We start from the raw sequence: 25,812 nt of genomic DNA on the forward strand, positions 1-25,812 counted from the left end.
CACATCATCACACCTGGCTAATTTTTGTGTTTTTAGTAGAGATATGGTTTCATCATGTTTCCCAGACTGGTCTCGAACTCCTGACCCCAGATGATCCACCCACCTTGGCCTCCTAAAGTGCTGGGATTGCAGGTGTGACCCACTGGCACCCAGCCTGGGGTATTTCTTAATAATAACGTATCAGTATTTTAATTGTGACAAATGTATGCTACTAATGTAAAATGTTGATAATAGGAAACTGGGTGTAGGAATCAGGGAACTTTCTCTACTCTCTTTGCATTTTCTGCAAATCTAAAGTTGTTCTTAAAAATGAAGTTTATTTTTTAATAAGCTTATCTTATGTGTCTTCACTCTGTAGGCATCCTGACTCTGTGTCCTACAGAGTTGAGGCACATAGGATAAATGAAGCTAAATAGAGTCCATAAATAACACATATAAGACCACACACTATTTGGTGAAAGTGTTAATGCAGTTCAACAGGGAAGTAAATGCCTTTTCAACAAACAATTCTACAGCAACTAGATAGATGTCCATATTGGAGGGAGGCGGGGATAATGTCTGACCCCTATCTTACACCACACATAAAATTTAACTTGCAATGGCCTGTGGATCAAAATGTGAAAGCTAAGTGATGAAGCTTCTAGAGAAAACAGGATAATTCTTAACAACATTGAAACGGCAAATGTATTTTAGAATACAAAATCACTAACCACAAAATAAAAGTTGATAAATTAGACTTTATCAAAATTTAAAACTGCTCATCACAAGACACCATCCAAAAAGCACCAAGGCCATCCACAGACTGGGAGAAAATGTTTGCAATACATATTTTCTGACAAAGTACTTGTACCCAATAGAAACTTCTGTGATCAGTATGATGGAGACTAACAGCCCAATTTTTTTAAGTAGGCAAAAGAATTAGACACCTTACAGAAGAAGACACCTAAATAGCCAGTGAAAAGTGCTCTGCATCATTAGTCATCAGGGAAACATGAATCCCAATGAGATCTCATAACACACCCACAAAAAATTATTAAAATTAAGTGGTCAATACTAAATGTTAGAATGGAGCCACTGGAACTCCTGTACACTACTGGTGCATATATAAAATTGTACAGTCACTTTGGAAAACAGCCTGGCAGTTTTTAGTAAAGTAAGCATACAGCTGCCCCATGTTCCAAGAATGATACTCTGAGATGTACACACCCAAGAGGAATGAGTGCTTATTTCCACAGAGACTTCTATGTGATGTTCTTGTTAACACTGGTGATGTTCATGTTGACCAGTAGGTGAAAGTGGTGTCTACCAACCTTCTTTCCTGTAAAATGTTTTTCTTTTGTAATTAATAAATATCTTGAGGGAGATACTTTGAAACTCTGCAAGTATCCTGTTTCTCCCCAACCTTTTTTCCATTAATTTTAGCATCCATTGGTGGATCTTGCCTGAAACAATGATTACTATGGTATACTGATGGTGATTTTTCTCTTCTTTTGCTTTCCTTTCTTTTCATTTCTCTTTTCTTTTCTTTTCTTTTTTTTTTCCTTTTTGTAGAGAACAGAGTCTCACTATATTGCCCAGGAAGGTCTCAAACTCCTGGGCTCAAACTATCCTCCCGCCTCTGCCTCCCTAAAAGCTGGGATTACAGGCATGAGCCATGATGGTGATTTTCTGTTGCCTTCATTCCTTCTACATTTATTAATTGGAATCTTCTGTAAGGGGAAGCTGTCTCCTCCCTCCTCCTACCTCCCCATTTGTTTATTTGTGTCCGTCTAGACTCTTGAATATTTAGTGTGTACTAATCAATGCACAGGCTGTAATCAATACAGTTGTCACTTATTTTGTTACTCAGGTTGTTCTGGGAACTCCTCTCAGCCTCTCTTTTCACCAGGCTTCCATAATTATTGTTATTGTGATCATTTCTTGTGTGGTCATTTGCTAGGTGCAAATGCCTAGTTTTCAAACTTGAGGAGATGTTAAAAAGCTTAAAAAGATTCCAGAGAGTTTGTGTTCTAGGAAAACCCAAGAAACTCAGAACTGGAAGAGCCCCTGAGAGATGATTGTTACCAGGCATGTCCCCTTCTCTCTTTCCTGAGGCTCTCCTGTGTGGAGGATCCTGCAGACATAGCTAAAGGGAACGCAGCAGGAGATCGGAGGGTGGGTGGAGAATGAGTGAGGTGTTTATTCCCTTGGCTCCCTTCTTGTTAATTCACTGAAGGTCGCCTCCTACGGGACACACTCCTTTCAGGTTTGGGAAATCATTTCCTTCTTGTCCCTTCCCCTTAGAGGTGTTCACAGCTCTGCCATTCCCTACCTCACTGTCCCACTTGGTTCCCTACTCCCTGCCCACACCTTTACAAAGAGCCTGACATAAATCAAAGCTCCTCAGAGGATCCCAACCTCAGTCTGTTTCCCTGTTGGGACCCTGGTTCATACACCTTGTGACTGTCTACCACACATAGGACATGTGGTTATCTGGGGAAAAGACTGTATGGCATCCCTTCACTGTTCACTCTAGGTTTAATCACCTCAACCATTACGTCTCAGCTCCAAACAAAATCTCCTCTGCTTTCAATTAAGCTCCTTTTCTGTTTTCTAGCACTCTGTGGTCAAATGAAAAAAAAATAGTTGCTCAAAATCCTTCTCACTGAAAACCATATTGTTGAGAATAGTTGTCACCACCACCTAAACTTCTTCGTGATTCCTTTAACCAGACCTCAGAGGACTTCTCTTCCGTTCTATTCTGTTCCATGTTTGCCTTCAAGCCATCTCCAAATCTTCCCTATTAAGTAAAAGGGTGACTCTAAAACACAAGGGGGAAAGACACCCACACTCACAGCAGCCAAGGTGGAAGTGGCTCTTGTCCATGGACAGATGAATGGGCAAGCAAAACATTTGAGTTTCCATACAATGGGATATCACTCAGCCTTAAAAGGGAGGGAGATTCTGACCCATGCAGCAACATGGATGAAGCCTAAGGACATTATGCTCTATGAAATAAGCCAAACACTGTATGGTTCCACTTACATGACAGACCTGGAAAGGTCAAATTTAGAGAGACAGAAAGTAGAAGGGCAGTTGCCAAGCCTGGAGTGAGTGGGGAATGGGGACTTCTTGTTTAATGATGGTTTATGCTTTGCAAGGTCAAAGAGATCTGGAATGGTTGGTGGTGATGGTTGCATAACAGTATGAATGTACTTAATGCCACTGAGCTGTGCACTTACAGTGGTTAAAATGGTAAATTTGTGAGGTGTGATTATTTATTTATTTATTTATTTTTGAGATGGAGTCTTGCTCTGTCACCCAGGCTATAGTGCAGGTGGTACGATCTAGGCATCCTCTGCCACCCAGGTTCCAGCAATTCTCCTGCCTCAGCCTCCTGAGTGGCTGGGACTACAGGCACGTGCCACCACATCTGGCTAATTTTTTTGTATTTTAGTAGAGACAGGGTTTCACCATGTTGGCCAGGATGGTCTCGATCTTCTGACCTTGTGATCCACCCACCTCGGCCTCCCCAAAGTGCTGGGATTACAGGCGTGAGCCACTGAGCCCAGCCTGTGAGGTGTATTTTTAAATAAAAAAAATAACATGGTAGACAACAGAGGTGACAAAATAGTAAAAATATCAGCACAGAGCTTCTGTGGCAGGTGCAATGGGAACTCAGCTTAGGGGCCTTCTCCTCACACTGGGTGCAGTTCAGCTTAATTGGTTAGTCAGGGGTCAAGTGAGAGGAACAGGGCAGGGAAATGAGAGGGATGCTGAAGAAGAGGAAATGGGTGTAGAGCATCCAGATTTTATAGATTCAGGAAATGTCTGAAGGCTAAACATATAAATCAAAGAAGATGTGGTTGATAAAGGGTAGCTATTAGTCATTTTTAGATGTTTATTTTGTGACTCAGCCACCCTGGTCATCCAAACAGGATCCCAGGAGCTCAGGAGAGTAGACTGAGAACAGGAGCCAGCCCTCCTGTGAACAGGCTCTGTCCAGGGGCCCCTGATAAAGAACACAGGGCAGCTGGGTCCTTGCTCACACCCTAGGGCCTTGGGAAGCCATCACTCTTGGAAGCACAGGCTTGGGGTAGGGCATCATTCAATGAACTGACATAAAACTTTGAATGGATTCCATCTGGAGAACATTAAGCACAGGCCTGTTTGCAGATGTGTTAGCTCTAACTTAACTGGGATACGGGCCTCAACTTCTAAGCAGCAGTTCTTGCTAGTCCAGCATGGAATATGCCTGCTCTTGACTGCATGGGCATCATGTAAACAGGGGCTGTGGCTGCAGAATTCATCTTTGCTTTGGCTGAGACCCAGGTTTGTGTACATAGGTAACCAGAATCACAAAACTAAATGCGCTCAGAGAAAGATTGATCGGCCCCATTGAAAATTTTTATCTGAAACTTCACGTTTCAAGAGTAATTGGTGGTGCATTTGCAAAGGGCTGGTTTGGGAGTGCCGACAGAAGACCCTGTGCCTTGAGCATAGTGGCATATGGGCAGTGGTGATTCAGCTTCTCCATGGTCCTTACCCTTACCTTGACCATGCTCTGCCCTCCCAGCCACCACAGCCTTCAGCCTCCCATTCCCACAGCTGGCATCAGCCTCATGAGCACTCTGAGAATGGTTCTGTTTGGTGTACTGACTTGGGGGGCACACCCTAGAAAGGCAGGGCTCTGGGAAATGTGTGAATGAAGAAAGGAACCCAGGCTGTGCAACTCTGAGGGGTAGAGGGAAGCCAGGCCTGCATGTGGTGGGAGAGGAAGCTGGATCCGTGGGCCTGAGAGGCATTCAGCCAGTGTCTTGGGAGAGTAGAGGCTCAGGCGGTGAGGAAGAACATTCCTAGACTGTTACTTAATGTTTCACATCTGTGTGCTTTCGCTGTCTCAAGGAGAGTAAATGCCTTAAGGGAGGAACTGCAGATTACACTCCTTTGGGGCTGATTCCTCCAGGCCACCTGTCAGAGGAGTTTGTGTGGTTTGAATGGACAGATAAAGAAATGCTCTTCTTTACGATGTCATAGGCCACTGGGGTCCTGCAGGCAGAAGTGAATGGGTCCCGCTGCCGCGTCATTAATAGATCCCAGGCAGGCATGGGAAGTGCGTGTGACCTAAGGCATGAGATGAACAGATGCTGCTTCACTGAGCAGGTCTGAACAGCAGTTCTCAAAGTGTGGTCTGGAGACCCCTGGGGTCCCTGAGGTCAAGACATTGTTTTCAAAATATCATTAACTCGTTATTTGCTCCTTTTAAAAGAGCTCTCCTTGTCTCATGAGTGTACAGAATATGAGTGTTCTGACTTTTCCAGAAGTTACTTGACATCTGCTGACATCATTGCTCCGATGCCTGATGAGATGAGTGCCTGTGCATTTAAACATTTCTCAGCTTTAACCAACACACACAGGAGTGCTTTGGAGACCTCGGCCCATTTTGAGAGTGTAAAGGGGTTCTGGGACCAAGTTTGAGAACCTCTTGGCTAAGACCAAAATGATGACAACCTGAAAGACTTTTAAGAAAGATCTAGAAGCAGACAGTAATTATCCATTCTTTTTAAATTTCTTTTGCAGGAAAAACTGCATAGAAAATCTAATGGATGAAGATGAGAAAGACAGAGCCAAGAGGTAAGATGCAGCCGCCCCCTCCTCAGCAGAGCCCTCCGGCCTCTGAGGATCTGCCTGGCAAAATCTTGCTGGCTTTCACTCTGTGCAGGTGAGGCCACCAACAAGACAGGCAGCTGCAAGGCACAATGTGTCCGTGAAATATTGCAGTGCACTATGAGAATCTTCTAGACCAGCTCCCTCGGCCCTGCCCCTCACTGTGAAATGACACATTGTCTGGGACTTGCCAAGTGGTCTGGGTTTTTGTGTACCCCTGTTGACACTGATCATCTTTCATGGCTTTTGGTTACTGCTCTTGCAGGACAGGCACTGCAAGGCAGGCTGACTGGAGCCAGCAGGCCTGAATTCAAGTCCTAACTCAGTTGCGGGGCTCTGTCTGGCTTTGGATAATAATGATGATTGTTGCCACACAGTGAGCATGCAGTGAGCACCCAGTACTGTGCTAAACACTTTGTTTACATAGATTGGCTCAGTTTCCTCAGCTGTAGATTGGAGATGTCATAGCCACCTTGCACCATGGTTGGGTCCACTAGAAATACTAACTTGGCAGCTGGCATGTGAGAGCCCTGATAACCTGTAACCTATCTGTGTTGATTCGTTCGTTGGACATGTATTGAATGCCTACTAGATCTGTGGTGGAATCATAAAGGTGACACTGAGTTCAGGAGCAGTCAAATGTCATGAGTTTCACACGACTCACCCAAGTGGGCAGTTACTGTGCCATGCTCTGGGGAAACAAAGGTGAACGGGAAACTGGTCAGTGGCTCACTGCAGGTCATTTTGGTGAAGGCCCAGCCACAGAGCCTCAGCAGCAGGGGGCATCCTCTCTGGAGACAGCCTTTGTTACAGGCTCAGTGGACCAGCTTCCTCACTGTGGTCTCGTCCCTTTCTGCCTCTGCCACCGTGTGTGTGTGTGTGGCAGGGCTCTCTGTCCTCTGTGACAGCCTTGTGAGCCTGCAGAACTGAAGGGTTTGCCCACTTCCCTTCCCAGAACCCACTGCTTGCTTGTCACCTGCAAATGGTAGTGCCCTCAGGTACCACCCAGCTCTGTGGCAACACAGTAGCTATCCTTCCATGTCAGCTGGAGAGGCAGCCATGAGAACCACAAATCCCGAGCCATCCCAGACCTGCTAGACCTGAGTTTGCAAGGCATAGGGGGAGTCTGGATTGTTTTAATCTCCTCTCCAATATTTCCTTTAAAAAACAGGGAGCAGAGGAAATGGCCAGAGGTATAGACAGAGCAGCCATCATCCCAGGAATCTGGAAGATCAGCACTGGGGACTATAGTACTCTCATCTCTACTTTTGCATATGTTTGAAAATTTCTGCATTAAAAATTCAAACAAGCATCAGTGCAAAGAACTCCCCAGCTTATTCTGAAGGGACAGACCCTTCACTTGGCATCAGGATTCAGGTGCTTTGCAAACTGCAGATCACAACCTACAAGGGTTGCAAAATCCACGAAAGTCCCAAGCAACAAATGAATAGGCTAGATCAGAGCAGACTAGAGTTCCTTCTTCTGAGGTGTTCTGGTTTCCTCCAGTGTAGTTGAGGATGAAGCACTGGAGACAGATGTGAGCTGCATTCCTGGCCTGCCGTGTACGGGCTGATGAATTCCAGTAGACTCCTCATCGTCAAAGCCTCTATTTTCTCACCTGTAACACGAGGGTAATAATGTCTGTCCTGCTTTCCCCACCGGTTATTTTGGAAATTAGCTACAAAATACACTGAGTAGCACTCTTTAAGTATTCATCATTACATGTGGATGAAAACACAGCACACTTTACAAGAATACTTTTACAGGGCAACCTTCTCTGTGTGCGTGATGGAGTCTCAGTCTGTTGCCCAGGCTGGAATACAGTGGTGTGATCTTGGCTCACTGCAGTCTCTCTCTCTCCCAGTTCAAGCACGATTCTCATGCCTCAGCCTCCAGAGCAGGGCATTCTTACTAGAAATGATGGAAAGAACAGCAGTGGAAGCCAGCATTTGCTGGATGCTCACAAGACTGAGCTAAGTCTTTTTATGGGCATCATCTCATATTATCTTCTAAATATTCCTTTGAAGTGTGTGTCATTCTTATTCACATTTTACAGACGAGAAGACTAAAGTTCAATAAGGTTGAGTCCATTGCCAGAGATCAGAAAGCTATAGGAAGTGGTAGAATGAGAACTTCAGTACAAACTTCTTTAATCTTAGACTCTGCTCTCATCCCCAGACCACAAGAGACTCTCCATATAAGAACAAACTCAATCTACCTCGCAGACTAGACAACGAGTTGCATTCCAGCATGACTAAGGAGTTCACAGGAGTTTTACTTTTGCCATCATCATCTTTAATATCGCCCTCCAAACCCCTTCTCGGCCCATCCCTGCCTCTCTGCTGTACCACTTACCTCTAAATCAGGAAGAGATAAAAATGCATGTTTAGGCTCTACCATACGCAGGAATCAGCAAATATAGATGTGCCAAAAAAATCTGGGCTAAAAGTTCCTAGAAATAAATCAGTTTGTATGCAGTTTCTTTTCATTCATTCCCCTTCCCATTTGCTTTGGGCCATAGGCATACCTCCCCCACCCCAAAACTTCTCTGCTTGGAAATCTTTGCATAGAGACCCACGCAGTGAGGCTGGGGCCCATAGTCCTCACTTGTCCTCAGATGGAGAAAGGGATTTAGAATGTTTGGTGGTACTCGGAAATAGCAAGATTTCAGTACCCCTCCTAACACTTGCAGAAAAAAAAAAAACCACAAGCCTAAGATTGTATTCTTTTCAAAGTAGTTTTTATAGCGGTAACATGGGAGGCCCTTCCCCTAATCCCACCTGGAGGCCTGGCGTGAATTGTTTCCACTCATCCACTGTTTTTGATGAGATTAGAAATGTTTAGCTTGAGATCAAAACTCTCATTGTCTCCAGAAGCCATGCTTTGTGTTCGTCAAGGCTTTCGATGCTTTAGGGAATTCATGGTGTATTTGGGTTGTTTGATCAAGTATTATGAATCAGGGCACGGTTCCACTTTCTTACGTGAATTTTCATGTAAATCCAGAGAGTATTAATGGAGTGTCTATTGTGTGTTCAGAACTGCGTGCTCTATTCTTTAGGGAAGATGCAAAAATATAGTCCTTGTACTCAAAAAGGAAACAGCTTGATTGAGAGATACTTGTAATCCCTAGATAATGAGGTTCACATCTTTTTCTGTGTTCCAGTTATAAGCATGTCTTTCTAATTCTGATATGAAATGGTATTGTGGGGTATGGGTGTGTGTGCGCACACATGCGTGTGCATGTGGGCACACATGTAGCCTTCCAGGAAGCAGTGTGGAGTAGCAGGAAGTACACAGGGTTAGAATCAGATAGGTCTGGGTTTGATTTTTGCCACTGTTTACTGTCTGTCCTTGGGCAAGTCACTAAATCTTTCTTAGCCTCAGTTTCTTCTTCTGTCAAGTGGGGTGATAATAGTAGCTACTTAATGCAGAAATGAAATGCAGCTGTATCTAACCCCCTGGCCTGGCACAGTGCAGTACACGGTGCTGACAGGAAAAGCTGAAACATCACGGCCTGCCTAGAGCATTTCACATGAAGTAGTTCTCCAAGCCTTCCAACACCTCCTCCTAAAACAGGTTATTTGTAGCCCCATTTTACAGTTGAGAAACCCGAGGCTCAGGGATTGCACAGCCTGTCATCGTCAGGCAAGGATTCAAATGCACGCATCTGTTTCTAAAGTCTGAGCTCCTAATAGCATCTGTGACATTCAGTAAATGGAAGCTGCTCCTTCTGAGTCACCACCTTCCCAAGGGGTAGAGACAATAAGTTCTAATAGGAATTCTAGCTTTCCAAAGAAAGCAATTGTCTATAACTTTGCAATATTGCAAAATTCAGCTTACTCCATTTCTTGAGAGAAATGAGCACCTGTTGGCTAAGAAGAAACTGCTTCATATTCACTTCTTCCTTTAATCCAGTATTAAACGAGTCCATGACCTCCTCTCTCCAGTCAGCTGTGAGGTTGTTTCCATAGTCCCATACCTTTGGTTGAGGGAGGGAGATGGAAGGTGAGTATATGGCTCTGCTGCCTATGTTCGTGAGAATCAAGAGTATCGGGCCAGATTCTTTGATTCTTGGGGCTCGTAATAGAGTGGATGCTGGTTCTGAAACATCAGCTAAACCATTTAATGATTCTTTGACCCTAATTCTTAGCTTCAATGTCAATAAAGTGGTTCAGATGAGAAGGAAGAGTTCAAATACAGCAAACAAGAAGCCTAAGCATGCCATTTTGCAGAAGCAGATATTTTAGAGGAAAAAGCTTTAGCCATTTGGTTATTTCTTCTGCTCCCCCAGCTAGAGGAAAAGGATAGGGTAGTTTAATGATATGGACCAATGGCTGAGACCATCCCATTTGTATTTGTTGACTAAGTGATGTGGTGAGCAAGTGGATGCTACAGACGAGGACACATAGCATTATCCTACCCTCAGAATGCTTTCAGTCAAGTTAGAGATGCATTCATAAAAATAAGCATGAAAAAGGAAAACGCTTTCTGCAGAGTCTGTTTTAGGTCAAGACAGGATGGTGATCGAAATTTGTAAGCTCAACCTTTTCAGCCAATTGCTCTTTCAGGGAGAGTAATATGGCAAAGAAGAGAGACTGTTCTCATTTCATTTGTGCCATTTCTTTGGATATAAATTCTGTAGGTCTGAAAGCAAAGACCTGCCTAGAAAGGCTGTAACCCCTGTGGAGGACTCAAGCCCCATGCATGCTTGCAGAGTGCTCCTGCATGCAGGCACAGTGCAGTGAGAACACCCGGCCCTCAGCATTAGACAGTAGGCTGATGCTCCCAGCTGGAGCCTGTCATGCAAATTTTGCTGTGAATTTCCTTTCATAGGCTTTGGATTGAGTTTTACTTACATCATCATAAGCTCCCACACAGGGAAAAAAAATGGCAGTAAAACATTTCTAAGCGTTCCTTTTTGTTTTGTTTGATGATTGAGGCAGCAGTAGGCATCAGGAGAACATGGGAGGTAATAGGACATGCAATTCGTGTCTATTACCTTGTAATTTCCAGATGAGTGATTCTGTTCTCAAAACAAAGGGGAAAGTAAAACTGTACTTGCAGGCAGAATGCTAATTCTTTCTGTGGCCCAGTAAATGGTGGAATGGAAAAGGGGTCTCCCTCTGCTGGGGGCTTTTGGCTTTTATCCTGCTAAGGTCCTTTGGTTGGCTCAGAGGAGTTGTCAGAGAAGTACGGTGCCTGGCAGGCTTAGAAACTTGGGAATGTCTTTGCTCAAGGAGATCCAGAACCTCTCTGGGGGCATCTGAGGCAAAAGGCAGTTTACTAAAGCCTTTTCAATAATTTCAATAAATTTTAAATAGAAAAGAGACGGTCAGGAATCCACCACTTGAAAGTGCTGCCTTTCTTTAGAAAAGGCTAAATGTTTCTTTTTAGAATTTTGGTGACAAGTTCCTAACAATCATGTTCCAATTAAATGGGGCCTGTGTAACCGTTAACTAAGAATCACTATAAAATTAGGCCAGCTTCCCATTTGGGCCCAGACACTTTCTGCTAACTGTACTTAAGAGTAAAGCTGTTCTGTTGCTTCTCGGGAAAAGACGGCCTCAGCTGCTCTCAGTCATCCCCAGACGCTTCGCCAAGTCTCTGCAGTAGTTCCCCAGGTTCTCCATGAGATAAGGATGGCATCAGCCTGCCTTGCTGGGGTAACTTTTCTCCCCATCCAGCCAGGTGACATTTTTTTTTTTTTTGAGACAGAGTCTCACTCTGTGGCCCAGGATAGAGTTGCCCAGGCTGCAGTGTGATGGTGCATTCTCAGCTCACTGCAACCTCTGCCTCTTGGGTTCAAGTGATTCTTCTGCCACAGCCTCCCAAGTAGCTGGGATTACAGGCACCTGCCACCATGTCTGGCTAATTTTGTATTTTTAGTAGAGGCAGGGTTTCACCATTGCTGGCCAGGCTTGTCTTGAACTTCTGATCTCAAGTGATCCACCCGCCTCTGCGTCCCAAAGTGCTGGGATTACAGGCATGAGCCACCACACCCAGCCTGATGTCTTCTTACAGTGAACTTCTTGAGACTCTGAGCCCAGTGATACCCCGAAACCCCATGGCGTCAGCATGCAGGGATGTTACCTTGGTTATGGAAGTGAGGGGTTGTGCACCTGTCCCCAGGTTCTAGGCCTGGACATGGGAGGGGACTGCACTGACCTAATAGGAACCTTGTTTTATGCCAACATTACCCAAAATGTCTTCTGGAGAATATTAATCCCAGGAAATGCCCCAAAATAAGTATGGAGTGTATGTTTACTATTTCTCCCTCGTGGAGAATTTCAGGGCTCCTCAGCACATTAAAGGAGCTAAGACTGCAATGAGCAAACAACCAAAAATCATACAACTCTGCACTTTTAGAAAATTATCTTGAAAAATAAAAACAGAGTAGCAAGAAAATAACCTCTTCCGGCCATAGTCCTTCCCCTTTCTTCAAGTAACTCTTCGTGATTTTCCACAGAAGACCCATTGACCAACACTGTCTTAGGCAATAACCATGTCATCTGTATTCCCATTATCATCATACATTTTCTTATACATTAAAAATACCAAAACAACATTTGAAAAATTCTGAAATGTTTAAAGATGTAAACAGGTTATTTATTTATTTATCGAGATGGCGTTTTGTTCTTGTTGCCCAGGCTGGACTGCAGTGGTGTGATCATGGCTCATGGCAACCTCTGCTTCCTGGGTTCAAGCAATTCTCCTGCCCGCCACAAAGATCATTGATAATCATAGCACCTGGAGATAGCCACTGTTAATATTATAGCATATTCCCTACCAGCCTTTTTTATACATTTCCATTCAATTTTGTTTAAGGCAGAGTCTAGCTGTGTCTCCCAGGCTGGAGTGCAGTGGCACTGTCTCAGCTCACTGCAGCCTCAACCCCCAGGTTCAAGCCATCCTCCTGCCTCAGCCTTCCAAGTAGCTGGGATTACAACCATGTACTACCACGCCTGGCTAATTTTTGTATTTTTAGTGGAGATGGGGTTTTACCGTGTTGGCCAAGCTGGTGTTGAACTCCTGGCCTCAAGTGATCCACCCGCCTCAGCCTCCCAAAGTGCTGGGATTACAGGCATGAGCCATCATGCCCGGGTTCCATTCAGTTTTCATAGGAATGCTCATAGATGCTCTTTGTCAATGGGGATGACCAGCTCTATTGCATTCTTTAGGAAAGTTCGTCTTTTAGGGACAGGACTGTCTTCACTGAGCATCACATGCTGCATTTGCCTCTTAAAACTGTGAGCACCTCTTTGGTATATTTCAGCTCTGTAAGAAATGTGTGTTCCTTCTACAACCTCAGACTTAGGCACTATGGAGACTACAAAAGAAGAAGAAGACCTAATCCTGATAGGCCTTCTAGAAAGATTCAGTTTGCTCATTTTATAAAGCTCAGATTTGGGAAGCCTAGTGCTACACCCTTTTCAGTTCCTGTCACATCCTATAATGTAGAACTAGTGACCCCAGGTAGGATATGCCAGAACTCCCCTAGAAGGAATTCCAGATATCAGCGAGTCTTTGGTTTAGGCATTAAGTATTCTAAATATCTGTTGCTATGTAACAAACCACCCCAAATGTGAGGAATTAAAGTAATAGCGTTCATTTTGCTCATGGATCTTTGAGTAGGCTAGGGCTTGGCAAGGAAGCACCTGTTCTGTTCCATGTGGTATCAGCCAGAGTAGCTCAGATATGGTGGGTAGAACCCTTTGAAGACACATTCACTTCCACATCTTGTGGTTGATGTTGGCTTTTAACCAGCATGTCCACTGGAAGTAGCTTTTCCTATGGAGGTGTGGCTTCCTCACAACACATGGTTGCATTCAAGGGTGAGTGTCATGGAGAAACTCCATCTCCTCTTAGTACCTGGCTTTGGAAGTCAAACATTGTCACTGCTTCTGCTATCTGTTCAGTAGAAGCCAGTCTCCAAGGGCATATTCAAGGGAAGGAGAATTAGAACCCATCTTTTGATGGGAGAGCTTCAGAGAATTTTAAGTGCTGTGTGTCAAAATCACCGTATCAATGTCCTCACTATATTTTAAAAGGAAACTGAGGCCTATGGGTTTGGGAGTGCCTTGTTTACTCTCTCCTGGCTTAGGTGCAGAACCAGGATGAGAACTCACATCTTCTGAAGCCTGTCTAATGCTCATTTCATTTCAACCAAGGCACATTGTCTGGATTGTCCTGTTTCCTCCACCATTCTTCAGCTCTCGGTGGCAATTGGGAACATGAAAATAGGATGCCTCGTAGAATGCCTTTAGCTCCTCACTATAGAGACCCTCCAAGGACAAGAAGTCATTCTTCACAGAACTGCATATCTATTCAAATACCCAACTCTTCTTGGCATACCTCTTATTCAAATACCCAACTCTTCTTGGCAGCAAGGGAGCCTGCTAGTGCTTCCTGCACCAGTTCTGAACATAGCTTTCCAACTTGATTGGAAAGCATTTAATTTATGAGTTTTTGCTCCCTGTGATCAACTATCTTTGATTCAGAGAACATCTATATTCGCCCATCAGCATGTCCTATTTACTCAGTTAACAGAACTAGACTTAGTGGAGCTGGTTTAAAAGATGGCATCCTTGGGAAGTGGCACCAGGAAATGCATCTTGTAGCAGGGAAGCCTGTTAGATGTTTAGGATGGTTCCCCAATGGAAGCTAAAGATGCATAAGCTAAAGATATTGCTGGCCAGACCAGTCTGCAGATGAAATGGATTAAAAGGAAGAGCCTGCTAGGAATGATAGCTTTTTTCCCCCTCTTTTCTTTTTACTGCTTTTTATCCTCATTCCTGATCCAGCTCACAGATAAGGAGGTCTGATACAATGATTTTTAATTTTTTTACCAAGGAAAACATAGAACTGTTGGTGATGTATAAAATGCACTTGCACCACTATGCAGGTGTTCTTATGAATTTAAGGAAGAGAGAGGGCCAAGGACACAAACTTAGGGGTGCACATTGACATTCACCTGCATGTTCAAACTATTCTTGGCACAGGGCCTCTTCCAGCAGGATGGCAAATAAGCATCTTCCGTCCTCTGTGCCACAGGCCCCTCAGAAGGACCTGATTCCCATCCCAGCCACAACCATGCCTCTTGGGCAGCTGGGTGTGAAGTCCAGTCTTGCACACTAAGTGTGCACACCTGTATCATCTCTTCACCAAGAAAGGAAGAGAAGCATTGAGTATGGTGTATATACTATGCATCTGTCTCATAAAATCCTCTCAGAGGAGGGCCTCCAAGATTTCACTTGTGGGAGAAACCCAAGGGGTATGGGTGGGTGTGTGTGTGTGTGCGTGACACTTTGCCTTGGAACCATGTGCTCTCCTGCCATGCATTATGGGTAACTCTCCTTCCTTCCGCCCTCCTGAAATACCATAAACACAGCCCCCTTGTAAGAGTATGGGGTAGACTCACTTGAATCCTGAGCTGCAAATACAACCCACCTCTGGAATTCTAGAGTTCTAGAGAGCTACTCCCGAGGTGCACATCTACTCTCAGAGGGTAGGGAAGCATAGGGCAATAGTTTTATTGAGTTAGTAAAACTCCATGTTGATATGCAATGGTGGATTCCTTTTGATGCTTTTTTAATGTTAGCTCATTCCAGAGTGATACACTAATATCAAGGGGAAAAGGGCCTGCCCAGTTCATCTGTCATTCTCTTTGTTCTGCAAGAGCTACCCAGAAATATGTTTCTTCAAGAGTCTCTTATAATTACAGTCCAGCTCACCCCATATGCTTTCCTGCAAAAGGATCTTATTAACAGCCCCTGCTACGTGGCTTTTATATTCTGTGTTCCCATCCTTTGATTCCTATGGGTCTTTTACAAACTTTCTAAAAATATATATATAAGATATATGACATATGAGAGTTTTGGATCTTGGTTAGATGGAGTTAGCCTACTCCATCCTGTTCATCACACTGAATGCAGCTGTAATGCTAAACATGAACAGAATGCATAAAACAGCCATTGTGAGAACGCTGCAGAATAAATAGTAGGGGGCAGATTGGGGAAGCACTACCAAACAAGCTGCAAGTTTCCCATTTTTCCCCTGTAATCTCTCCTAGCCTAGACTCAATGCAGCCACAGACCCAGAGAGGGAGGAGCTCAGGAAACTGACCCTATAAAGCTGGTTGTGAGTTCCTGGGCTCACTCCTGAGCTGAATCTGCATGAATCTGATCTTGAGCAGCATACCATAGACCCTCAGGTCCGAACTTCAGAACAGATTACCACCCAAGGTCTAAGACTGCCCATGTGGGACATATTTTAGTAGCACCGTGGATTTCTCATCAGAAACCAGGGAAGCCTTCTGATAGGGCTATAATATTTTTTAAATCTTGAAAGAAAAGAAGCTATTGACTCAGAATTCTACTGCAGAGGACCAGGAGCTCTAGTACTCGCTTAAGGAGCAGGAACAAGGTCTTCTAATGCTCAGATTGAGCAAGGTTAAATCTGCTCTTTGCTCTTTCTTCTCTGTTTCCTTGCATCCTAGAAGCAATCCTCTGACAACAGCATAGCAGGAGAAACAGTGGCAATCAGAATCCACATGAAACCTTTTATGCAGAGGGAAGGGAAACTCTGTCCAGACAGAGCAGCTACACTTCCAAGAGGGTGGGGTGAAACCCTGCTGCTTTCTTCTCCCTTGCTCTCTACCTTCCTACTGCTTGGCCCCAGATGAAAGTGTAGATATAGGTAGTATGAGGCAGGGGAGGATAGATAGCACCAGCTTTCTGGCCAACAGAACAGAAAGGGAGCCTGAGCCTGGGAATCAGAATATATTGGGCAGATTTCCGAGAGGATGGAGCTCAGGAAACTGACCCTATAAAGCTGGGTGTGAGTTCCTGGGCTCACTCCCGAGCTGAATCTGCATGGATCTGATCTTGAGCAGCATACCATAGACCCTCAGTCCAAACTTCAGAACAGATTACCACCCAAGGTCTTAAGACTGGCCATGCGGGACATGTTTTAGTAGCACTGTGGATTTCTCATCAGAAACCAGGGAAGCCTTCTGATAGGGGTATAATATTTTTTTAATGTTGAAAGAAAAAGCCAATTGACCTAGAATTCTACTGCAGTGAAAATATACTTCAGGAATGAAGGTAAAATGAAGATATTCTCAAATGAATGGAAACTTCCTGTCAGGAGACCTGCTCTGAGAGAGTTACTAAAGGAAGTTTTTTCAGCAGAAAGGAAATAATACTAGATAGAAACTTGGAATATGAAGAATAAAGGAAGAATAATAGAAATGGTAAATATTTGGCAAAAACAACATAATCTAATAGAGTATTCAGTGTCTGTATATATAGTACATAAGACAATTGCAACATAAAAGAGAGAGAAAGGTAGAGGGGGCTATATAGAGAAAAGTTCCTAGATTCCATTTGAAATGATAGAATATTCTCAGTGCACTTTGAAAAGACAAGTTGGTAGGTATATTACAATCCTTAGAATTATTAGCAAAAGCCAAAAGAAATACAGAGGAGAAAACAATAGATAAATTAAAACTGAATACTAAAAAATATTTAAATAATCCAAAAGAAGGCAGGAAAGGGGAAATAAACAATAACCCAAAACAAAAAATGAACAAACAGAAAACATGTTAAAATAGAGGACATAAATTCAAACATATAAGTGATTGCGTTAAATGTAAATGGCCTAAATATGCCAACTATAAAACAGATTTTGTTGGAATAATTTTTTTAAATAACCTAAATATATGCTGTCCACAAGGCATTCAACTCAAATATGATGATACAGGTAGAGGGTAAAAGTGAAACTGTGGAAAATGATATACCACACAAACACTAATTAAAAAAAAGCCAGAATGGTTTTATTAATATCAAATGAAATAGACTTCAAAGCAAAGAAATTTACCAGGAATAAAGAGTGACATTACATAATGATAAAGGATCGATTCACCAAGAACAAATAAGGATCCTAACATGTGTACACCTAAAAACAAAGCTTCAAAGTACATGAAGTACAACCTGAAGAACTTAGACGAGTCTTTACTATGCCCCTCTTAGTAACAGAACTAGTAGAGTAAACTTCAGCAAGGATATAGAAGAACTGAAAAAGACCATCAACCAACAGAATCTGATTGGTATTTATACAACATTCCACCCAACAATAGCAGAATACACATATTTTCGAGTACATATTGAATATTTAACAAAGTAGACCAAACCCTGCTTCATAAAACAAATGTAAACAAATTCAGTTGAAAAATTAGAAATGGAAAGATAGTAGCAAAAATATCTCCGTATCTTGCAAATTAAACACCAAACTTGGTAGTAATCCATGGGTCAAAGAGAAAGTCTCAAGGATATTAGAAAATATTTTAGCTGAATAAAAATGAACATACAAGGCTGGGCCCACTGGCTCACACCTGTAATCCCAGCACTTTGGGAGGCTGAGGCAGGCAGATCATGATGTCAGGAGTTGGAGACCAGCCTGACCAAACATGCTGAAACCCCGTCTCTACTAAAAATATAAAAATTAGCTGGGCGTGGTGGCATGCACCTGTAATCCCAGCTACTCAGGAGGCTGAGGCAGGAGAATTGCTTGAACCCAGGAGGCGAAGGTTACAGTGAGCTGAGATTGTGCCACTGCACTCCAGCCTGGAGAAGAGTGAGACACCATCTCAAAAAATACATATATAAATGGCCTAGCACAGTGGCTTATGCCTGTAATCCCAGCATTTTGGGAGGCTGAGGCAGGTGGATCACCAGATCAGGAGTTCAAGACCAGCCTGGCCAAGATAATGAAACCATATCTCTACTAAAAATACAAAAATTAGCTGGGTGTGGTGGTGGGTGCCTGTAATCCCAGCTACTCAGGAGGCTGAGGCAGGAAAATCTCTTGAACCCAGGAGACAGAGGTTGCAGTGAGCCGAGATTGCACCACTGCACTCTAGCCTGGGCAACAGAGCAAGACTCTGTCCCAAAAAATAAACAAAATTTTAAAATATATATATATATATAATAATAAATTGATAAGTCTATTGAGGGACTGACAAAGACACAATTTATCCATAGCAGGAATAAGAAGGACTATCATTACATATCCCTCAGACATTCAAAAGGCCATAAGGAAATAGTATGAACAATTGGATCCACATAAAATCCAACCACTTAGATGAGATGAACCAATTACTTAAAAACCACAACTGCCACAGTCATAAAAGCTAAAAGAGAAAACCTAGAGTCCTATAACTAAGAATTGAATTTGTAGTTAAAAGCCTGAACAGGAAATCTCTAGACCCAAATGATTTCACTGGTGAATTCTGGGAAACATTAAAAGAAGAAATATCACGAATTCTGTGCACAATCTCCCAGAAAGTTGAAGATGAGGAAGTACTTTCTGATTTATTTTATGAGACCAAAGACAGTATGAGAAAGGAAATCTATAGGACAGAATTCCTCATAAACGTAGATACAAAATTTGTCAATAAAACATTAGCAAATTACATTCAACTATATATATATATATATATATATATATATCTTTTAAGATACCTTTTAAGATATATATAGTTGAATGTAATTTGCTAATGTTGTATTGACAAATTTTGTATATATCTTTTATATATAAAAGATATATATGATATCTATATATCTTTTAAAAATTACAATCAAGTAAAGCTTATCTAGGGAATTCAAAGCTATTCAGAATTCAAAAATCAGTGTAATCCATTATGTTATGAAGTTACAAAAGAAAAACCACATGATTATATCAGTTGATACAGAAAAAGGCTTTGGCAAAATCTAACATTCATGAAATAAAAATTAATACTTAAAATAGATTATAAATCTAAATGTAAAATACACAAAACTGTAAAACAATAGGAAGAAAAAGTAGGAGAAAGTCTACAAGGTTAGACAAAGAGTTCCTAGACCTACCACCAAAAGTACAACTCATAAGAGTAAAAATTGATAACTTGGACCTCATCAAAATTAAAAACTCACTCTGTAAGTTACTATTAAGAGAATGAAAAGGCACGCTATAGTCAGGTAGATAAAAACTAGTAAATCACGTATCTGACAAAAGACTTGTATCCAGAAAATACAAGGAACTCTCAAAACTCAATAGTAATGAAATAAACAACCCAATTTTAAAATGGGCGAAAGGTATGAGCAGATGCTTCTTCAAAGAGGGTCTACAGATGTCAGAAAAACTGAAAAGATACTCCCCTTAGCCATTAGAGACATAATGTACCACTGCAACATTCTTAGATTAGCTAAAATGTAAAGTGCTGACAATACTAATTTCCTTTCAGGTTGTAGAACACTGGATCACTCATACATTGCTGGTAAGGAGGTAGAACGGCATGGCCACTCTGGAAAACAGTTTGCTAGTTTCTTATAAACATAATTTCCATACGACTCAGACATTCTAGTCCTGGGTTCTTTACCTCAGAGAAATAAAAACACGTTCACTGAAAAACCTGTACAGCAATGGGTATAGCAGCTCTATTCTTAATTACCCAAACTGGAAACAACCCGAATTTCTTCAATGGGGGAATGGATACACCAGCTGTGGAACACCCATACGGTAGAAAACTGCTCCGCAGCAAGAAGGCACATGGTATTGACAAGTTGAATAAATCTTTAAAGGCATTATGCTGGGTAGAAGAAGCCAGGCTCAAAAGGTTACATGGTGCAGGATTATATTTTTACGACATTCTTGAAAAGAGAGCATAGGGGTGGAGAACAGAACAGAGCTGGCGAGGGTTTACTGGGAGTGGAGGGCATGAGAGACCTTTGTAGGGAGCTGTCTTGTGTCTTGATGGTGATGACGGCTGCATACATGTATACATGTGCTAAAATGTGTAGAACCGTACACCTGAAGAAAAAGTCAGGCTTACTGTGTGTTAATTTTAAGAAAACAAGTTTTAAAGCATCCATCGTCAGTGTTACTGTTTTGAGGCTCTGAAGTTGGACTGAACCTCGCTTGGCTCTTTCCTAACATGCCCCACCAGGGGCACAGTGGGGGGAGCAGCAGCGCAGTGCTGCGCTTTGGGGTGGAGGAGCCTCACAGACCCTTCCTGTCTCTGCTGACTTCCCACTAAGTTGGGTTCCTTGTTCTTTTCTGAGGTCCTGACCCATTTCATTTCCTTACCCCGTCCCTACTCATCCAAAAGCTCGGGCCAGGTTGTTTGATCTGCCATTCAGGACTGTGCTGTCGGCCTCCCACTGCCTCCGCACCCTATCCTTTCCTTCTCCACTTAAGCCCAATTCTGCTGCCAAACTTGACCACCCAGCTTTCCCCTGGGCTGTCCTCTCCACCCCTGACCATGCAGCCCTTGAACCCACCTCATGTGCTCGCCTCTGGGGGCTCCATGGCTGGGCTTCCTCCTTGGTGAACACCCTTGGTAATTCATTGGAACTTCTCACCGGGCAATATCACATTGCACCTCCTGTACCAGCCACTGAGGAGTGAGTTCTATCTCTTCCTCTAGACTCTGAGCTGCTTTTCGTTGAGCGCCGAGACCTCATTTGCGCCTCCTCCATGTCACTTGGTGGAGCGCCTTGTGCACAGAAGGTGCTAATCAATGAAGGATATTCTTCCTGTTTCTAATTGCCCCGGTCCAGAGAACCATCAAGTCGGAAGTGGAAGAGACCTTGTCAAAGGGGTAGGGAGTGGGAGACATTAGTCAAAGGGTAGAAAGCTTCAGTTAGACAGGAGGAATCAGGTTTTGAGATCTATTGCACAGCAGAGTGACTGTAGTTAATAATAATGTATGGTGTTGTATATTTCAAAATTGCAAGGAGAGTAAATTTCAAATGTCTTGCCACAAATAAGTGAAGTGACAGATAGGGTAATTAGCTTAATTCAGTAATTCCATGTTGTGTGTATATATATACATATCAGAACATCATATTGTACCCCATAAACATGTATAGTTATTAAGTGTCCTAGGAGGTAACCTGTCCGCCCTTCCCTGGAGGCCTGTCTGTATTGCATTTAATAAATGGATTTTTGAGTTCTATCAGTGGGTACCTTTCTGCCTCAATCCCCTACTATGTGTATCAAGATAGGTTAGGTTGTGCTGTGTGGCACACAATCCCCAAATCTCAGTAAAGCTGATGTTCCTGTCATAGAGCTGCCAGGCCTTTGCTTTAAAGTGTCCTCACCCAAGGACCCAGACTGAGAGAGGCTTCACCTCCCATTGCCAAGGGGAGGTGAATGGAAAAAGGAATGAGGCAGATTTTGCACCGACTTTTCATGCTTCTCCCTGGGAACCAACACATGGCGTTTGTGCCTACATGTTCTTGGCCGAGCGAAGGGGCAGGGAAGCACCCCTTCCTACGTTGTCTAGAAGACAAACTGGAAATATTTGGGGAACAGCAATCCCAACATCACAGGTGACCATGACAGTGGGAAAGGCCACTCCTGGGAGCTGAAGCAAGGGTCACAGTCTTCCCTTCATTTCCTGCAGTATCTTTCCCCAACAGGGAATGCAAACACTGGTCCATAACAGATCATGTCACAATGATTTGGAGGGAACTGTAGGAAGTAGCAGGAGGGTGCATGGCCTCACAGTGCGGGCACTGGAGCCAGCCTGCGCCACCGCTTCCCAGCTGTGAAGTTGGTGAGTTACACAGTCTCTCAGTGCCTCGTTCCTTCCCCTCAGAATGGAAACTTAAAGGGTTGCCATGAAGACTGAAGGAATGAATGGTTGTAAAGCTCTTAACATGGTGCCCGTTACATACATAGTAAGTGCCCAGCAAATATTACCTGTGTAACCAGACCTAAACTCCCCAAGATTCCCAAAGATGGATGCTTCAGAACAGATAACTTGGGGCTTTTTGAGCCCTGCATTCAGAAATCAATGTCCATGTATATTTAAAACACACACGTACCTTCCCTTCCTCCCTCCCTTGGTCTCTCTCTCTCTCTCTCTCTCTCTCTCTCTCCCCTCCCCCTTTCTCTTTCTCTCTCTCTCTCTTTTACTCTGTCTCTCTTAAGCTCAATAAGAAGATGACAAGCAACCCAACTGGAAAATAGGCAGAAGATTTGAACAAACACTTCACAAAGTAAGATACATAAATGGCCATTAAGCATGTAAGAAGATGTTCTAAATTACTAGTCACCAGAAAAATGCAAATGCAAGCCACAATAAGATAACATTTCAATGGCTAAAGTTAAACAAAAAAAAAGGCCAGGCGCAGTGGCTCATGCCTGTAGTCCCAGAACTTTGGGAGGCTGAGGGGGGTGGATCACAAGGTCAGGAGATCAAGACCATCCTGGCCAACATGGCAAAATCCTGTCTCTACTAAAAATTCCAAAATATTAGCTGGGTGTGATGGTGCATGCCTGTAGTCTTAGCTACTCGGGAGGTTGAGGACAGGAGAATTGCTTGAACCCAGGAGGCAGAGATTGCAGTGAGCCAAGATCTTACCACTGCACTACATACAGCCTGGGTGACAGTGTGAGACTCCATCTTGAAAAAAAAAAAAAAAGCTCACAACACCAAGCGTTGGCAAGCGTTGGCAGGGATTGCAGCATCTGGAACTTTCATATATTGCTGGTGGAAAAGCAAAAAGCATAGCCAGATTTGTGTGACAGTGCAGCTGTGTCCTACAAGGTTAAACATACACATAACAGATGACCCAGCAGTGCCATGCCTCTGTATTCACCCAGGAGAAATGAATGCCTCTGTCTACCCAAAGATCTGTACATGAGTATTCAGAACAACGTTATTCTTATTTCCCCTGAACTGGAAATGAACCAAATGTTGTTACATGTTCATACACAGGAATACTAGTCAGCAGGAAAAGAGAATAGGATGTTAATATGTGCAGCAATATGGAGGCATCTCAAAAATGTCATGCTAAATGAAAGTCAAATACTCTATACTCTGATTCCAGGTCTGTCAAACTCTAGACCAGGTGAAACTACACTAACAGCAGATCAGTGGTTGCCTGTGGCTGTGGCTGTGGGTGGGCAGATCAATCACAAAGACACGAGAGAAACCTCTTTAGAATGAGGGAACTATTGTGTATCTTGATTTTGGTAGTAGTTACCCAATTAATATACCAAACTATGCACTTAAAGTGGATGAATTTTATTGAATGTTAAAAAAAATACCTTAAAATCCTAAAGCCTGGGCAGGCATGGTGGCTCATGCCTGTAATCCCAACATTTTTGGAGGCTGAGTTGGGTGGATCACCTGAGGTCAGGAGTTTGAGACCAGCCTGGTCAACATGGTAAAGCCCTGTCTCTACTAAAAATACAAAAATTAGCCAGGTGTGGTGGCAGGCATCTGTAATCCCAGCTACTGGAGAGGCTGAGGCAGGAGAATTGCTTGAATCTGGGAGGCAGAAGTTGCAGTGAGCTGAGATCATGGCACTGCCCACCAGCCTGGGTGACAGAGTGAGACTCTATCTCAAAAACAAAAAAAACCCTCAAAGCCTGACTGTTGGGGTGTCTTTCAAAACCTGCCATCCCAGTGCCTGTGTGTGGTGGTCTCAGGGCCTGCTGAGAGGACCTTCTTTTTGGAAAGGTCATTCTAGGCTGCTTTGCTTTCTCTTGCCTGAGAGCAGCAGAACCAGCTGACACCGACCAGTTTCCAGTGGGCACCACAGTGCATCCCAGCCGGAGGTGGATGGAAACAAGCTTGTGTTTCTGTCACTAACGATAGGAGCCTTCGTCGCAATTGCTGCCAGGCCATGTTGTTCGTCATCACACCCATTGAAGAAGAGAACAGAGCAGTAATGAGCTGGGTGCTGTTGGCTCACAAATAATTTATAATGGGCAAACTAGGACAGGAACAGAGCTTTTTTTGGCTAAGGGGGTTGCATGTCACTCTTTAAAATCTAGGCCAAAAAATTATTTATAATGCATAGGCACTCACTCAGAAAGTTAAAGGGTTTCTTTCTTCCCTCCTGTGTGTTTGAACATGGTGCCTTTTAGCCTGGACTAGCAACAAGACTCCTCAACATCTTGCCACCACACCTGCAGCTAGTGTGTGATGAGGGAGAGCTCAGGTAAAGAGAGCATCTCGGTGAGGGACAGGGCCTTTGTAGAAATCCCTTAATCCAAAATCCAACAACAGACGGAGGAGGGGAGAGGGGGAGAGGCAGGAAGAGACCCCTAGGTAAAGGGCAGTGACCACACACATTAGCTGAGCTTTAAAGAATTGCCCAGATATTATCAGGAAACAGCCTAAACTGAGCTAGGACCGGTTTGAGATGGGTGTGAACATGCGTGTTGAAATAGAGGGAGGTTGTGTGCAGTTAGGCAGAGGCGATCTGAGTGGTTGCTGTCCTCATGGTGTCTAGGGAAAGGGTTTTAGAAATGTGTTCTTTTGTGTCCTAGGACTGTTTAGAGAAGCAGGGTCTTTATTGATAGTTACCTATAGATACTGATACCTGCTCCAAGGGAGATGAATCAGTATCCAGCAGCATCCTCTGTCCTGACCACACATTGGCCAAGAGCCTTCTCTTAAATGATTTGCTCCCCTAGGAATTATGGCCACCAGCCCCAGGTGCCTGGACAAGCCAGCAGTGTTTTATGGGCCTGGCCTCTGGGGCCCCTGTTCTGTCTCAGAGAGCTGACTTCTGGAATAAGTCTTCAGTAAATTGGGGAGGAGTGAGCCAGCTGTCTCAGCCATGGATCACCTTCAAATACGTGGATTGTTGATGAAGGACCTGTGGCATGTCATTGAATATGGAGACCCCTCAAGCAGCACTGCTTCTGGGCTTCTCAGGAGGGCTTTCTGCATCACGTGTTCCTTGTTGGTTGTTAATTGCAGCAGCACTGAGAGTCACAATTCCCTACTCAAGTTCCCGAGGATCTCAGGGTCCTCAGAGGTGTTTGGGTGGCTGAGGGGAGGCCCCTTCCTTCAAACCAAGCAGCTTTGCTTTGATCTCTCCTATAGGTGTGCAGTGCTGGGTGTTACTTATTTAAAATAGACTTTACTTTTTGGAGTAGTTTTAGGCTCACAGACAAATTGAGTAAAAGATCCAGAGTGTTCTCATATCCACCAGGCTCTCCCTAGACATACTCAGCCTCCCCCATTATCACCATCCCCCACAAGAGTGGTGATCAGTTACAGCTGATGAACTTGATATATTGTTACCACCCAGAGTACAGAGTTAACATCAGGGCACACTCCTAATGTTGTACATTCTCCAAGTCTAGACAAATGTGTGATGA

The 25,812-nt window shown here is 43.5% G+C and overlaps 1 protein-coding gene across 15 annotated transcripts in view; it reads left to right on the forward strand.

The window, feature by feature from the left end:
• The window catches only part of NPAS2 (neuronal PAS domain protein 2), a 173,975-nt gene that overhangs the window by 77,777 nt on the left and 70,386 nt on the right, over nt 1–25,812 (forward strand). For all 15 annotated transcript variants that reach the window (XM_035271767.3, XM_035271763.3, XM_035271764.3 and 12 more), the window contains one exon: nt 5,560–5,613. In XM_035271767.3, coding sequence (XP_035127658.3) covers nt 5,560–5,613 — 54 coding nt within the window. The remainder of the gene's footprint in view (nt 1–5,559; nt 5,614–25,812) is intronic.

This window comes from Callithrix jacchus, chromosome 14 (genome assembly GCF_049354715.1).
Source record: "Callithrix jacchus isolate 240 chromosome 14, calJac240_pri, whole genome shotgun sequence".
NCBI lineage: Eukaryota > Metazoa > Chordata > Mammalia > Primates > Cebidae > Callithrix > Callithrix jacchus.